Source organism: Penicillium roqueforti (genome assembly GCF_015533775.1).
Source record: "Penicillium roqueforti strain LCP96 04111 chromosome Unknown scaffold_38, whole genome shotgun sequence".
NCBI lineage: Eukaryota > Fungi > Ascomycota > Eurotiomycetes > Eurotiales > Aspergillaceae > Penicillium > Penicillium roqueforti.
In genome coordinates this window covers 94,771-110,956 of record NW_024067602.1, presented here as the reverse complement: position 1 = coordinate 110,956, position 16,186 = coordinate 94,771, and the positions used below count along the sequence as shown (strand labels likewise).

Here is a 16,186-nt window from a genome sequence, read left to right as displayed (position 1 = left end):
AAGTCATAACGTCGATATTTTCTACTCCTGCGTACATACTCCACGTACCTTGCTATTCTATCTCTATTCAAACCATCCAAGCTCTGTCCATTTCCAATTCCCAAGAACCCTTCCCTACCACACATTCCCAGCCGTCTGCTCCTTTTCCAACTTCTTAACATTGACATTCCTCCAAAACCAAGTACAAAGAATACAAAGCGGCACAAAACAAACCCCAACAATCGCCATCTTCCTCTGAACATCAGCATAAGCCCCAACAATAGCATCGCGCTCCTTCGTCCCATCCGCGTACGAAATCTGCGTCACCAAACTGGCAAAGATACTCTTCGAAAGGTGCTTGCTCTCCTGCGGCAGCCGGTTATACAACTCTTTCTCGAGGATATTATTCCACATCCCGCCTGCGATGGCAGATCCCACCGCCGCTCCAATCGACCCAAATAATCCCCAGATCGCCATTACAACTGCGATCTCTTGGTGCGTTACCATCGCCATTATCGCTATCTGTCCGCACACAGTGAACAGACAGCTGCCGAGTCCCACGAGGATTTGGATCATTGTTAGTAGCCCCACGTGTGTGTCTGGCGCGCGGAACGGGACTAGCAGAGCTGTTCCTAGGCAGAAGATTGGTACGCCAGCCATGGCGGTCCATTTGAAGTCGCCGGTCCAGCTTATTATTCTGAGAAGCGAAGAAAGTTTGTTAGACTTTGTACAGAGGTATGTGTGGGGTGGTGAGGTGTGCTTACAGGCCGAAGATGGGGCTGAAGATGAAAGAGGTCAGAGAGAAAGCGTTGAGCACGTAGTTGGCTGTTGTGATGTCGAGTCTGTTGACGACTTGTAGGTATGAGCCGAAGTAGCTGTTCCAGGTACTGTTTTGCAAGCGTTAGGCTGTGCCTTTGATTCTAAGCGTTGGAAGAGACTGGCACTCACAAGCAGGAGACGAACATCACGCCGTACAGCATGCACGAACCAATCATTGTTGGTTCTTTCAGATACTTCCACGGGAGGAATTGCACCGGTGAACAGTATCGTTCCCAGATGTAGAATGCGGGCACGCACGCTACACCGAGGACCTCCATCGCGATGATGTATCCGCTCGCCCACCCCTTAGGGCCGTAGGAGGCGATGCTGAACGGGATCAGGATTAAAGAGAATGCGGCTGTGATCAAGATGATCCCGACAACTGGGTAAAACAGCTCTTTAGTCACATGTCAAATTCAAAAAGACCTGCATATATGGAAATACGTACCATCAAACTCGATGAGATAATGCGCGATTGACTGCCACCAGGAACGTCCAGAACGAGTCTTCTCAAGAGTACCGCTCTTTTCAGCCCGACGTTGCATAAACAGCATCACCGCAGCGACAGGTATACAAACCCCAACCTGCATGATAGCAAACGAACCAAATGCCCAATGGAAGTCGAGGTTGGTGTAGAAGAGTGTGGCAATCTCCGGGCCTGCAAAGGTACTAGCGATACCGGGTGTACCGTTCAGGCCGATCATGACCATCCGGTTCTTGAGTGAGGTCATGTCCGCCAGCATGATTTCCACAACGTAGGTCAGGCCTATGTGGCCTACCCAGTATAGAGTGTGTGCTGCGGTGTACATTTCCATACTCTTGCACGTAGCCTTCATGATTAGACCGATCGTAACGAGAACTAGCATAATTAGGAATCCCTCCACGCGGCCCCATATGTCGATGATCTTGGCTAGTGTTAACTTGGATGAACCGCCCAGGATGGTTGAAACGACGCTGACGACTGTCAAGAGGCCATGTTTGTGGAATGAGGATGTTATGTAGGGGTTCAGTGCGGTTTCGACTGAGCTTAGTAGTGCATCTACGAAGGACACAAGGTAGAGCCTGTGTTTCGGCGGGATATTAGTTTACTTTCTGTTTATTGAGATCCAGACTTACAGAATGAACATGAGAATGAGCGTCTTGGTCGACCATGCCGATGTAATCGCTCTTACTCGTTGCACGCCACCCTGGAACTCGTTCGAGTCTCGACCAGAAAGACTTGCCTTGTCGTCAGGTAAATCATCCATGTTCTGGTGGACTCTGAGTTCCGCTATTCTCTCAGCATCATGGCTAGTACTGGCCGGTGTGACCTGATCGGAAATGATTGTCTTTTCCATTGTAACAGAATAGACAATCGAGGGGTCCTCACAATTCGCTGGCGGATGAAAAGTTGTATGCAAAGGGTCGGCACCACCGGAGGAAGACAGTTGAGCATATTATATCGTGGAAATTTCCGGTTTAGCTGGCCAAGCAATGTCCAAAAATTCCAATCAATCACCTCCTATCAGATCATCTGATAAAAATCCGCATCCTCATCGTCCAATCAGCTAGGAATTTGGGTTCTTTAGCGTCACAGTAAGGTTTCGTCCCATGCGCCTCCCGTAGTCCGAGAGTGGTTCAGCTAACCTTGGAAGGACGGCAATATCGGACGCCAGTCTCAACTTCCATGAGGTACCCTGCTTGAGGTGGGAAGCTACGCTTTCAAAGTCATGTCCATGCGAAGGCAGTATTTCTGTCATGGCATACCGGAATGTGGCAAGGATTGTGAGTGAAGGGATTCCAGATCGGCGAGGTAACCGTTGACCTCATTGCATCGGCAATCGCGCGAATTTCCGAGGTAATCAAAGTCTTGGTATTGGCCTTGGTCTTGGAGAACGTGCTTTCATCAATAGGAATTCTAAGATATTCACATATCTCATATAAACCGCTAGAAATTGTGCTGCCGCCTGTCCAGTAGATCGGAATTTACACGTTCACTACAATATAGAATTTCCTCCCACTGCCAATTAATTCTCCGATCGACCGCAGCTTCGGTTAAATGAAGCCAAGACAGACTCTAAGTAGGAGAGATCTGCAGGGTTGTTTGGTATTTGGACTTGGCGTAAGTGGATCGTCCAGGAGAGGGCACTTTTCACTTTGTGCAGGAAATATTAGATGGATATACTCATCCAGGTTCATTCGCGATGAAACTTCTGCTATAAGAATGGCTTTTATTGGCTTTGCTTGAATCACGGGTGTTCTGATGTGTCCCAGGGAAGTTTATAGACCCTTACGGATTCAATATGGCCTTTGATAAAGGCACGTTTTCTGGTTACCGTGCTTAATCACTAATATGAAGAGATTTTCGGTCAACAAAGCACTATCATTCGCCATGTCTTTATTGTCTGACATGAATCCCCCGGGTTTAAGACAAAATCTGTAGACAGCAATGATCGTCGCCAAGATATTGGGAGGCCTTAAAGCGAGGCATGGGCATAAGACACTGTAAACAGTTGAATGTATTTGCTTTTTCGATCTAGGTTCCATTTTTGGTAGAAGTTTCTTGAGACTTTCTTACTTGAGACAGAATCGTCCAGTGACCCTGCGAAAAATATGTCGGCCTACAACTACGGAAATTATTGCATTGAGGGTACCTTGGAAACTTATGATTATTACTTTGTACAGTTCACCCCGAAACTAGTACGACTATCTACATACAATGTACATACTATGTGATATGTACACCAGTTTGATGTGTATTGTTTCTTACTTATATATGGATAACACTGCATGTAAGCTACAGCTAATTGGCCCTACCTGCTCGTATTAATGCTGCATCATGTTACATTTGTCTTGCTTACCCACGAGTATTGGTGGTGGCGGTCTACAATTCGACCAACCAGCGACTTTCATAGACTTGCATAGGTTTGGTTTAGTTTCATTTATGCTGCAGTGTTTCGGTCAGATTTGTATACTTCAGGCCATCTAGAGATATATAAATAATTCGTTCTCCCACAGTATCTCTTTCATTTAATATTCATATCTCATAGTATATCAGACATCTTTCTATCAATTCATTATGAAGATTACTGTTGTCTCCCCTCTTCTGGTTGCCGGCGCCATCGCCTTCCCCATCATCGAGCGAGACAGCTCTATCCAGATCAGTGACTTCTGGGCCAGAGCAAGCGCCGGCTCCTCTGCTACAATGCATTTCAGCCTGACTGATCCAAACTACCCCGACGACACCCCAACCGACTGCAACCTGATTTGGTGAGTCTAATTTGTCATCAAGATCTATTGACAATGGCAGACGCTAACTGATACCGTTTGATGCCAGGTCATACGGATCTTCGCCAAAGGAAAATGCCCGATGCAACAACAGTCAATATTACATACACTTCCCCGATGGTGCCGTTGACTTCAATCTGTTTACACTGGGACTTGAGAGGGTCTCAGGCCCGATTGCTGAGAACGGTCATGTCTTACTGAGATCCGGTACGCAGTGGTCGTGTGTGGACAATCCGGAGAGCGGCGTTGAGCTAAGCTGCTCTTATGATGGTGTCCTTGGTATGTCTGTGTGAATAAATCGGTCAGATCTAGACTAGGGCTCAACTATATACGATACAAATCAAAGCCTGTCCCTGTCTATATGTCTATATTGGTACATAGATCTATGTGCAATCCAGGAATAGCTTCATCTTTAGTTATTATATAGCTGTGTATCTCCAGATAATCCCATGGGTTTTATTCCCTGCGTTCCAAAGAGCTGGTGTCAGGTGATTCGCGAAGATGGAAGGAAGGCACGACCCAGCCCTGGGGGTCCTTCCCTTTTAGTCAAATATCGTCACCAACCCGAGTTTCTCTAGGTCCTTAAGCTACAGGGTATAAATACCCCCCTTTGCCCATTCCTGTCTCTTCTTTTTTTCTTTCTCCTACACATCCCTCCTTCCTTCGTCTTTATCACATCCTCCAAGACCTACTTCTTATGAACCTGCCTCCATGGACCTTCCATGACATGTTTCCCTATAACCATTTCTTATGGTATTTATTCCTTCATTGTATAAAGATTAACTTACTGACTCGTTTCTAGGAACCCTCATATCTCCCCTTCCTATCCCCCATTCCCTCACCTCATCTCAAAACAATTCAGCAGCCAGAAACGGTTCTGGTCGACAGGCTTGCAGTGGAAGCACTCCGGCCGGTAGTTTAAATGCTACTCACTATAAGTTGCTTCGAGGCAGACCAACAACCAGGCGTGACCTCGCAAAGAGACCCGGTCGGCAGCTTTTCGCCAGCTGTCATGAACGATCTTGACTCATCCCCCAGAATTTCCCCCATCTTCTCATTTTTCCCACCTCCCACTTCACTTTCCACACTTTCAACTCTCTATGCTCAAACATTCCCCCAGAAGCTGGCAACTGCAGACATATCTGCACCAACTGCGATAACCAAGATCCGCAACCTGGATTTTTCTTTTGGAAGTTATTGATTGACGACAATTCCACAATCCTTGCCGGGTCACAACCATACATACAGCCGCAAATCTCTCCACTAAAAATTTTCATGGTCATGGTAATTGTCACAACAGCCTGAGTGGCTTCACAAAGTTGAGAAACAAAAACAAAACAACCACAGCTGACTCCTTCCACCTGGTCTGGTCACAATTATCCACCCGCATCTGCCGCATCTTCAATTCACATATTGATGCTTCAATCAATATAACTAGAGACACTGAACTCGAGTCTTGTGCCTGTTGCTCGTGATCATCAGTATGGCGTGAAGTTGGATATTCCAACACATACTACAGTGCTGATTAGGTCTTATCGGAACCTACACTCTTAATCTGTCAGCGAACTTCACTCAAGCTGAAATAGGCCAGGCCACATTTGGATTTACTTCTTTGTTTGACGTCAAAGAGAGAGATAGGGCAAAAATGTCAGGTGACTATCACTCTGCGTTTTATACACATATCTTGTACTTTCTTACCTAGAATCCTCGATATACCGTACGGCATTCAGTTGCCTGCCTAAATCACCACATCCGGTGGAAAGACCGTGACGATTTCTTGACTGTCCATGGGGATCTAATAATTCTGAAAATCTCATAACCTAGCTAAGTTCAGGAAAATACTCAGAAGATTTAGAGAAAAGAATTGAGAAATCATTTACTTTTATCAAGGACGGTGCTGTTATATGGTCATTGTAAGCTTCAAGTACCGTAAATTTCAAAGACATGTTGAGTGAACCAACTTCAATGAATCATAGCTTATCACTTAGGATAGTCATATAACTCGGACACTCTACGGTGTATCGGAGTTTCATCCAGATTACAGCATCTCCAACCCCGCACCTGTAAATGAGTCTTTAAATTGATTTGATATGATGGAAAAATTGGTATCACTAGAAACGATCAGTAAATGTATGTAATGAAAACAAAGAATGAAACGGAAAACGGTTCCAGCGACCAAAAATAAGTCTTCATCTGACCGGCAGACAATGCCAATATAGCGCCATAGCAAAACGCCTCGCCAAGGACTTTTTTTGAAAGCATGGGATCACCTTGTCCTCTGATGTGAGAATTGATGGTCGAGTAGGAAGAGGGGGAAAGAAAAGGAAGTTGATAATGTACAGACAACGAAAAATAAAATGCCCGAGGAACGAAAGAAAAATCAATCCAATACATATTGCACCTCATTGCATGAAGACTGGAATGCCTTGAGGAGTTTGTTCACACGAGGTGTAATCCAACCAGACTGCGTGCCATTGGTAGCAACACCCGCAAAGGTAGTAGACGCGTGTTTACAAACACCCTCGGCGTGATTAAACGAATACTGTAAGCAGTCGTTGTTGTGCCCACAGACCTCTGCACAAGCATCCAACGTAGGAATCGTGCCAGCTGCAAAATCAATCTTGATCCCTGAGAGGTTGTCCCAATCGTCGCGCGCCGAGCAAGTCCCATCGTAGACAAGTTTCTGGTAAACGTCTGCATGCAGCATGAGCGCGTTCTTCCCACTAGCAAAGAACGCCTGGTCAAACTCCCACATCTTCTCGATATCCTTGGGCGCCATGTGGTGGTATGAGATAGCAGGGTAACACCACGGTTGCCGCCCGTATCCCTCGGAGAAATGGTCGATTTCCCACGGCCGTGACGTCATCATCATCGGCCAGGCCCAAACCAGATCGACGTGCACGTCGTGGAGCGCTCGCGCCAGCGCGCAGTCGCCAGCCCACTCGTGTGCCGTCATCGCTTCGAGATCTTCCTTTGCCCGCATCTGGTATTCGTGCAGGAGGCTCATCGTCCAGCGTGAGAGGACAATGCCCGCCCCGCCGTAGCCGAAGAGTGTTTCGCCGATTTGCATGGGGCTTCCTAGGTAGTAATGTCGATCTGGGTTGAGGTGTGCCAGCCAGCCGATCAGGTTCGGCCACACCATGTAGGTGTCGGCTTCGAGGAAGACGTACCACTTGGCATCGGGCATGACTTCTAGTGCATTGTCGATCATTGGGAGGAACTTCCATTTATCGAGCTTCCATCCTGGGTTATTGACCTTGCCTAGTGGGCCGTTTGTGTCGTCGCCCCATTCTGCGTCCGTCAAGCCTTCACGTCCGACCTCTTGAAGACGGCGGTAGATGCCGAATTCGGGTTCATTATTCATTGTTGCCTCGCTGATGTTGCGGAGGACGTCATACGTGCGGACACCATCGATAGTTTCTTCGTAGTCGGAGAATATGGCAAAGTGCGGGACGCATTTCAGCGTGGTGCGGAGGTGGATGGGGACCTTTTCAAGGGATTCGGTCGCACCGGTTTTGATGATGACCATGACATCGTCGAGTGCGTGTAGTAAATGGCCACATTTCTCCTCCACTGTCTCCTCTTTAGGAGGGGAAATTAGAGGAGGACTTGTCCCCTCCCCTACCACAATTGTTTCTCCTCCCGCTTGAGGAATTTGTTCTGGGTTGTTCACGATTGTCGGGTTGGATTCAGGCAATCGAAAGAGGTAGTATATGATGCAGAATATAAGGATCGGAAAGACCACGAAGAGCCATCGTCGCGGAGAACTAGACATAGTCGGGTTGGTGCTCAAGGACAATCTAAAGATTAAATAGGAACCGATGTCATTTAGCTAACGAGAATAAGGTGGGAAAAGACAGAAAAGGTTGTAACAAATGTTTCACAGCACGGAAGGGAAAAAAAGGGTCAGGGATCGCTGTCCCTGAGTCCCTGAGTCAAACGAGTTTGACACTGCCTCGGCAACAGTGGATAATCCATAGGCAGGCAGAAATGGTTGAACCTCTGAACGAGGTGAACGAGGGATCTTTGATAGGCCAAGCAACAGGTTCATTGGGGACTGATCAGCAACCACGCGGCACATAAGCCAAATAAACGGTGGCGTCTTTCAGACCGCTGCCCCACGGGAAGCGTCATCGCTTGCGGGACTTTGCATAGCGAGGCAATGATCGACTGTGTATACCCCGTACAGAGTAGGAGTGTTGGTTAGTGGGAAAGATTCAGGAGCTGAAGATCAGGGGTAAATCATGTCTCAAGTTTGAGATTGATGTCAATTAATCTGTAGTAGGGAGTACAGCAGCCAGCCATGGCGTTGAATAGATTAAGCATGAAACTGGCGTCGACGGACACGGCACGGACGTGTTCGGGTCGGCAACGGGATTGTGGCCTGATGGATTAGGCACCAGTCACGTGTGTTTCAGGGTTGGACGCGAGGTCCCTCTTGATCAACTATCCTTATTGCACAACTCGTATTCTATTGTCTGAGCAAAAATAAATACAAAATATTCCAAATGCAATCCTATCATCACACATATACAGTTATTTACACCATTAGAATTCAAGGATCAGCTTCAGCATCAACTCGCAGCCGCCTTTTCCGCTCCCACAACAACACAGGAGTGATAGTCAAAGCAACAGCCACACACAGAATAGCAGCCTGAATGCCAAAGACCAGTCCGAGGCCATCGCGCTGAATCCATGCAGGTTGGAAGTATCCCACTGCGAACCCGCCGCAGGTGCGCCACATATTCAGAATGGCCGAGACACAGGTCGCCTGCTCCGGGTATTTTTCCAATGTATAGGCCGAGATGGCACTGAGCAATGGATGTTAGACATACGACAGTACTCAGGAGAGTGGATTTGGAACTTACACAACCGTGGCTACCATGCCGATGTTCACCATGATCCACCCAATGGCTATCCCAATCCAGTGCTTGCCAAAGTGCATGGTTAGTCCGTAGGTGAGGAGACCGCTTGCCATACTACCTATCGGGAACCAGACACCGTGGAGGCGGAGCTCGGTTCGCCAGTTTGAGCTATGACGCTTGAAGATCCAGCCGTTGAAGAAGTGGCCAAATGCCCAGCCTGTGAGATGGTAAGAATCCGGAGAGAGAGAGAGAGAGAGAGGTGCTTTGAAGATGCATACCACATAAAGCTCCAATCACACCGGCGAATCGCATTGATGATGCCTCGATCGTGTCAAACAAATATGGAGGGCTGTGCAGGAAGCTATCGATGGTGGTTGTGATTCCTGCACAGTCAGCAGGTGAAAGAACGGTGTGATGGTGGTTACTTACCAATCGGCCAAGTGAATGTTACCAAGATAGCGATTCCTATCGACAAAGGCTTGGTTAGTGAATGTCATAGCAAGCTAGGTCGACCATACGCACCAGTCATCAGCAACGGGAACTTGAACACATAGACCACGACTGTTCGGCTCCAATATATCAACGTCGATACCTTGGGAAGCAGGGTATTTCCAATGCCAAAATAAGACGCGAGTCGTGACTGATTGTTCATTCGTCCAGGCTTGTAATATGTCTCATAGCCGAAGAGAATCACCATGACAGTGGACAGGCCATAGATGGCTGTCAGGACCCCGAAGGAAATACGCCAGTCTGACCCGGCACCAATGTATCCAGCTATCGCAGGACCAAGGAATGGCCCGACGAGGAAGGCGGTGCCCCTATGCTCAAGTCAGTGCTACCCTAAATTTGAGTGGCAAGTCTCCTACCAAATATTGATCATCCGCGGCCATTCTGTTGTCAGATCAGCATAAGGTACTCGAGACAATCCCACAGAAAATACTTACCAGCCGAGGTATACATATCATGAATGATCGGGAGCCCAATTACCTGAGGCACTGTGCCAAATAGACCCTGCAAAGAGCGGAAGGTCGTGAAGGTAGACCAATCATTGGAGAGGGTGGCACCCAGCACCATAAACATAGTGATCACCTGAGGCCACAGCCAGATCGGCAAACTACATTCAGCTGTCAGTGTGACAGCCAACGTGGGCGAAAAAGACCCAACTCACCGCCCATACGCCTCAATGAGCGGAACAGCAAAAATTCCGCCAAACCCCTGCAGCAGGATGCCATAATTCATACTAGTCGCCGAATGAGCGATGGTAATATTCCAATCCATGGCCTGCTCCGTGACCAGGGTTCCACCCCATACCATAGCCCTGCAAGATTTAGTCAGAAAGTTATTATGCATACACATCTCAGCCGGTAGCCGCGATGGGTTTCACAATCGACCGGGTATACTTACCCATCTGCCAACAACGAGCTCGTCATCAGCGACACAAAGAGCATGGTCTTCCGCGCCGATGACCAATTTCTCGGGTTCAAGGGATCCTTGACCTCGAGGTCCGAATCGAAATCGCATTCCTCCAGTTCATGTGTCTCAAGCGACGACGACGCACTAGCTGCCATCTCCTGCGTAAAGTAAACAGGGGAGGGTTTCTCCATGGTAGGTATGCTCGCACTTCTTGGTGCCTGTATTCTGTGCAGTGTAAAAGCTCAACCCCAAGACAACGTACTTTGGTCAGGTAAGGAGGTAAATGAAGATCTTTTTCTTTTCTGCGTGACGGGACACCGTAGGTTTTATGCACGGCGGGTTTTTCGAATACACATGGAGATTCTCGCGTGGCTTTTTTTGCACAGGGAGATTCTAGAATCTAGTCTTTATCAATTCAGAGACATCAGAGGGGAACCCTAATCGGTTTCAGATTTGGATATGTTGAAAAGTCTCCGGAATGTACTCCGTACGTGTAGTGGATGTATCATAAAGCTAGATCGGGGCTAGTAGATCCTTCGCCTTAGGGTAATTCGCTATTGGACATTCCTATTCGCGGGTTTATTTTCTAGGCTTTAGTTCTTTGTTCCTACGGAGTATTGGTGTGGTATCCCTTGCGCATACCCAACTTGGTCACATTGAACCAATGATCTTCCACGGAGCGCAACAATCCCATGATAATAACGAATCAGGAGTTGATGTGTTATAATCTGTAGTATTCCAGGCATGGTAAATTGAATATATACACCGTTTGTATTCTCACCCTAGTATCGGAATTGCTGCCGGATCCCACCGTATGTTGTACTTGTAGATGATGTATTTAGAGTATAATCAGAATATACTTCCCCCGTCATTCTCATACTCAAAAATCTTCACGAACGCAATGTCCTTCCTCACCCGCTTGGCCAGCCTACTGGGCTTGTCATCTTCGGCCCCCGTTGCACCCCCAGGCGCCGCACTCGCAGCAACCGTCACAGTAGTGAGTCTGATGAATCTGTCAGATAATTCTTCTATCTAATTCAGTTACAGCCTGCATCGTTGGGATTTGTCCCGGTCGCGATTCACTTTGATCTCTTCAATATCCTCGTGGGTCACGGGGGACCTGCGACGGCCGACGAAGTCTCGGCTACCTGCAATGCACGCATCAAAGCCCGAGGGGGAGATGAACCCGAGCTGAGTACGTGTTTCAGTTTGAATGGATAATGGCTTGTTATCATGGCTGTTGTAGATGTTATGCTGACAATGGATATAGGTACCAGATTAGCCTGTAAGCACACCCTTGTACAGGTATAGGTACAAGCAGTATCCCAATGATATGCTAATGCATTCCTGCAGCGGACACACTCTACATTATGGCCGGACTCGGCCTAGTTGAACGCGTGGCCGAGGACTGCTTCACAGCAAATGCCATCACAAACCACATGGTCGCCATGCCTTCCGCCCAGCATGGCGCACTGCACTTGTCAGTTCCCCCATGCATGTCCTGTTTCTATAATGAGATCAATATAACCAGCCAAGCACGCACTAACCCCATCCAGCACCACCGAGGGTCTAATGGCCGGCGCATTTTTGATGAAAAAGCTCCGAGACACCCAATTCGCATACCCTTTTGCTGAAGCAGACGGCCCCTTGCAATACGCCTATCAGCTAATGGGTCAGTCTGAGCTGGCAAAGCAGCACACGTACTCAATTATGGAGGCTCAGGGTCGCATGGATAGTTTCAACCATTTCATGGTCGGCAAGTTCCTGAAGTTCGGAACATTCCCCGAGCGCGTCAAATCGATGGGCTATGATCTAGATGGTGCTTTGGCAGGTGACACTACCACTGGCACCCTCGCTGGCTCCGCTACTATGGTCGACATCGGCGGCGGTCGTGGCGAACTCCTCCTTGAGGTTCAGGCCGTATATCCGCATCTCGGTGTGGATGATCTAATCGTGCAGGAGTTCAATGCGGATATCGATGATGTGCCTGGCGTGCGTCTTATGGAGTGGAATTACAAAAATGAGGCTGAGCAGCCCGTTCGGGGTGCGTGTGTTTACGCGCTGCAACATATCTTGCATAATTTGCCTGATTTGGATGCTGTAGCGTTGCTGCAGAAGATTTCGCGTGCTATGACACCTGGTTCGCGAGTTTTGATTATTGAGTACGCCAAGAATTTGACTTATACTGCGCTTCATGCGAGTATGATTGCGATGTATGGGGGGCGAGAAAGGAGTTCGGTGGAGTGGAGGCAGGTGGCGGGATTGTGTGGGCTAGAGGTGACTTTTGAGGTTTATGTTAGGGCTGGAGAGTCATTGGTGGAGATGAGGAGGGCGGATCGGTAGTTCAGGGTTGAGCGATATAATTCACTGGTTAATTCAATTGGTTAATGGTTGGTTGTTGATACTAGTTCATTGTTAATCGTTCTTTGTCAATATGATATATCATTTCTTGATGTATACTCATCACATCCCTTCAATCAATAGTTTCGCTTACGTGCATATAGTTTTTATCTCTCGAACTCAGCAGATCTTTGCAGATCCGATCTAGGGGTGTATCGAATCCATCAATCCCATGTGGATGTGTATTTGATGTATTTCTTTTTCTCATTCTCCGTCACATCCCTTACTGCATCTCACATGGCCATTGCATGATTTCCATCCCTCTCCGGAATGTCGCCTGTGCTTGATCCACATGGTCCTGGCAATGCGAAGTGTCCATTGCCACGATCAAAAGGATGGGATATTTTCTGACACGCAGATTGGCCACACGAGCTTAACTCCTGTCATAAGTCAAAACTGGACGTTTCTGACCCCGTACATCAAGGTTCAATACTCTGCCATATCATACAACTCGCTTCGCTTGACCCGATTATATTTTCATTGTAAATCAAGGGATTTGCCCTGCATCCCTTGTTTCCTCTCGATCATTTTACGTTTATGCGCCCTTCCACCCGTTGGAAACGAGTCTAGACAAGTTTCTGACCTGTAAACCGGTTCGCGCGAGACTTTTGACAGGATCTCCATTTCTAATAACCTTTAAAGGCAACTTAAAAGCTCTCCTCTACTATCCCTTGGTGCTGGATTGGATTTGGTTTATATTCTTTCGCATTTGATCCATCTGACCGACCCCGCGCATCGTTCTCGTCTCGTATATATGCCAATGAGTATTTGAATTGGATCCCTGCCTATAACCGAGAGGTCTGGTTATTGTGTTTTATCTTCATTATGGATATTCCGAAACCTAGTGAGGGCGATGTTGATATCGGTATGTTTACCTGGCAAATGCCAAGCAAATGGACCTAGAGGATCGTGGATTGACATGTTTAACAGGAACCGGCACATTTCAGGCTTGCTGGGTATGATCTTGATCTTATAAATTGCCTCTGGATATATGTATACTAATCCTCGAGCAGGTCCTCACATCCATTGTCGGCGTAGCATTGTTGTTCCGCTATGCTATCAAGATCTGGGTGCGTTGGGCTTTACCGCAGGTCACTGCACCTGGTCGAATTTGGGGTACAGAGGACTTATTCTTCCTCGTGGCTTGGGGTTTTGATATCACTCATATGGTACTTATTCAAATGAGGTGAGGTCGACTAGTGTCATTCCTCCCAGGTCAGCCATTAACTCTGTCTAGTGCCAACTCGGGCCTTGGGAGACATTTCTTCTACTTAACTGGGGAAGAGCGTCTTTATGCTATGAAATGGGACTTTCTTTCACAGCCGATGGCTGTCACTTCGGCAATGGTGTCACGCGCAGGCATGATGTGGTTTCTTTTGACTTGCTTTGCAGCCAGCGACAAGAAGATTCGACAATCTATTATCGTCTGCGCCGTTGTTCAGGTTGTCGTCAATATGGTTACAATCGTCCAGATTATTGTCCAGTGCGGACCGAACCCGTATCAAACGGTTAGTATCCTCCTTCTTAGTGCTTGGTCCATTCTAATCTCAGAGCAGACTGATCGAGTACAATACTTTCACTATATGTGGACACCACTCCCTGAAGATGGTTCCGTCAAGTGCCAATCACCGGTTGTCCAAACGACTGTAGGCTTTGTACAAGGAGGTATGGAAAATTATATACTTCAGCAGCTCAGCTCAAAGCTAATTGCAATTCGCACAGGATTCAACACCGTGATCGATTTCTTCCTTGCCGTGCTTGCTGCAGTCGAACTCTGGCAATTCTTCCTGCGAACCCTCCACCGTAATCCAAACACCTCATTCTGGTCTCAATTCCGCAAAATTAATGGCACCGTTCGATCCCGCCGGATCTGGCAGACCATCACGCTCAGTGGACCACTCTTGCTCTCTGGCTGTGCTTCTATTGTAAAGACCTATGTGAGTATAATATCTTTTCTCGACTTACACAGCAGCGCTAATATCATTCACTAGAAACTCAAATCGCTTGGTGACAGACAAGACTTCACCTATAATATCGTGACGTTCGTTCTCTGGGTAAAGTAAGTACAACTACCATCTCCCAATCCCAGTATTATTAACCAACACTCCCAGGATTGAGAACTACAGCATCCTCCTCGCCTCCTGTGCCCCAGTAGCCCGCCTCTTCCTCCGGTCCTTCATTGACCACAGACGCGAGGGCCGGTATCACGGCTACTGGTCTCGCTCTCGGTCAACCGCACATAATGAGCCAGACACAGAGATGAAGCGCCGCGTTAATGTTCAGGACCAGTGGCTGGATTCGGCTACAGTGACTAATATGACCAATACTTATATTAAGGATGAGGAGGATCACTGGAATGGACATGGGCATGAGCGCTCTGTCAGTCAGATTTCGAAGGCGGAGATGCCGGACCATCATGATGATGGATGTGTTACTATTAAGACAGATATTGTTGTTCAAGTTGATGATGGGAGGTCGATCTCTTCGGGTGGGACGAGGTTGTTGCCTAATGGGGGTGAATCTCATTTTGGGGGATTTCATTGATTTACGGTATATAGATCTCTGGTATATAATAAGCACTTGGATTATAATTATTTTCTCCTACTACGTCCCTCCTTAGTGGCAAACGAGAAAGAGCGGAGAGTTGAATGTGGCAGCTGCTTTATTTATGCGTTCTATATATATCTAGCGTGGACTACCATACAAGTTGCTCAATGAACAACTAACTCGGTGTATATGGCAGTCCCCAATTAAGCTGGGTTATATAGTGACTGAAACTGACAGAGAATAGGCACAGTAGGAGAAATGAAATTAAAATGCGACCGATATACATGAGATTAGAGACAAAAATATACTGTTCGTACGTTATACCTCAAAGATTAGACATAATGCCATTTTTCGCCTGCCCATTCATCAATTGGCCCAAGTGGTCGAGCAGTTTCCTGGTCTAGCGGTTATGATTTTCCGTTAACAAATGCGATTCGCAAATGTTCCGGAAAGGTTCTGGGTTCGATTCCCAGGGAAACTATTTTTGTCTTTTTGCGGAAATCGCGGTGACTTCGCTTTTTTTCGAGTTATCACCAATGGACCTTTTTCTCCGTCACTCCAAGCTGCTGGTTAATATGATTAGAATAAAGAAATTCGTTCGAGTACCATCGTAGGCAAACACCCGACTAGAAGGTTATAAACTGGAACTGTTACTCCATGCTACCAACGATTGAGGATCTCATCACCACCAGTAATGTATACGAAGTGGTTGTATGTCATGCCTGGACAGATGGAGAAAATAGAAAATAGTTTGTACAGAGTAGTATATACAACCTTGGAAGGCATGCGATCTTCCACGGTTGCTCCAACTTTGAAAAGAGGTGGGCCCTCCCCGCAACTTTGAATGTTCAATCTCAAGCCTGCAAGCTGGTCTCAGCCTTCGATATCAAATCCAA

At 47.3% G+C, this 16,186-nt stretch overlaps 5 protein-coding genes across 5 annotated transcripts; 2 read left to right on the top strand and 3 right to left on the bottom strand.

Annotated features, from left to right (window-relative positions):
* Positions 1-114: 114 nt before the first annotated feature.
* Positions 115-2,045, bottom strand: LCP9604111_8886 (uncharacterized protein; the record flags this gene model as incomplete). Its single annotated transcript, XM_039077078.1, has 5 exons — positions 115-676; positions 744-866; positions 928-1,180; positions 1,247-1,860; positions 1,915-2,045. 5 exons carry the CDS (start codon positions 2,043-2,045, stop codon positions 115-117), a joined length of 1,683 nt encoding a protein of 560 aa, XP_038925123.1.
* A 1,811-nt stretch (positions 2,046-3,856) lies between these two features.
* On the top strand, positions 3,857-4,358 carry LCP9604111_8885 (uncharacterized protein; the record flags this gene model as incomplete). Its single annotated transcript, XM_039077077.1, has 2 exons — positions 3,857-4,047; positions 4,115-4,358. 2 exons carry the CDS (start codon positions 3,857-3,859, stop codon positions 4,356-4,358), a joined length of 435 nt encoding a protein of 144 aa, XP_038925122.1.
* A 2,087-nt stretch (positions 4,359-6,445) lies between these two features.
* LCP9604111_8884 (uncharacterized protein) lies at positions 6,446-7,840 on the bottom strand (the record flags this gene model as incomplete). Its single annotated transcript, XM_039077076.1, has 1 exon — positions 6,446-7,840. The coding sequence occupies one exon, from the start codon at positions 7,838-7,840 to the stop codon at positions 6,446-6,448; it is 1,395 nt and encodes a 464-aa protein (XP_038925121.1).
* A 780-nt stretch (positions 7,841-8,620) lies between these two features.
* On the bottom strand, positions 8,621-10,534 carry LCP9604111_8883 (putative MFS transporter; the record flags this gene model as incomplete). Its single annotated transcript, XM_039077075.1, has 9 exons — positions 8,621-8,876; positions 8,934-9,147; positions 9,209-9,313; positions 9,360-9,395; positions 9,453-9,748; positions 9,797-9,821; positions 9,875-10,044; positions 10,099-10,248; positions 10,335-10,534. The coding sequence occupies 9 exons, from the start codon at positions 10,532-10,534 to the stop codon at positions 8,621-8,623; spliced, it is 1,452 nt and encodes a 483-aa protein (XP_038925120.1).
* A 710-nt stretch (positions 10,535-11,244) lies between these two features.
* On the top strand, positions 11,245-15,287 carry LCP9604111_8882 (uncharacterized protein; the record flags this gene model as incomplete). Its single annotated transcript, XM_039077074.1, has 13 exons — positions 11,245-11,340; positions 11,391-11,538; positions 11,614-11,628; positions 11,697-11,823; positions 11,900-12,556; positions 13,589-13,608; positions 13,674-13,699; positions 13,757-13,929; positions 13,981-14,251; positions 14,300-14,408; positions 14,466-14,680; positions 14,735-14,802; positions 14,855-15,287. The coding sequence occupies 13 exons, from the start codon at positions 11,245-11,247 to the stop codon at positions 15,285-15,287; spliced, it is 2,358 nt and encodes a 785-aa protein (XP_038925119.1).
* Between the last annotated feature and the right edge of the window lie 899 nt (positions 15,288-16,186).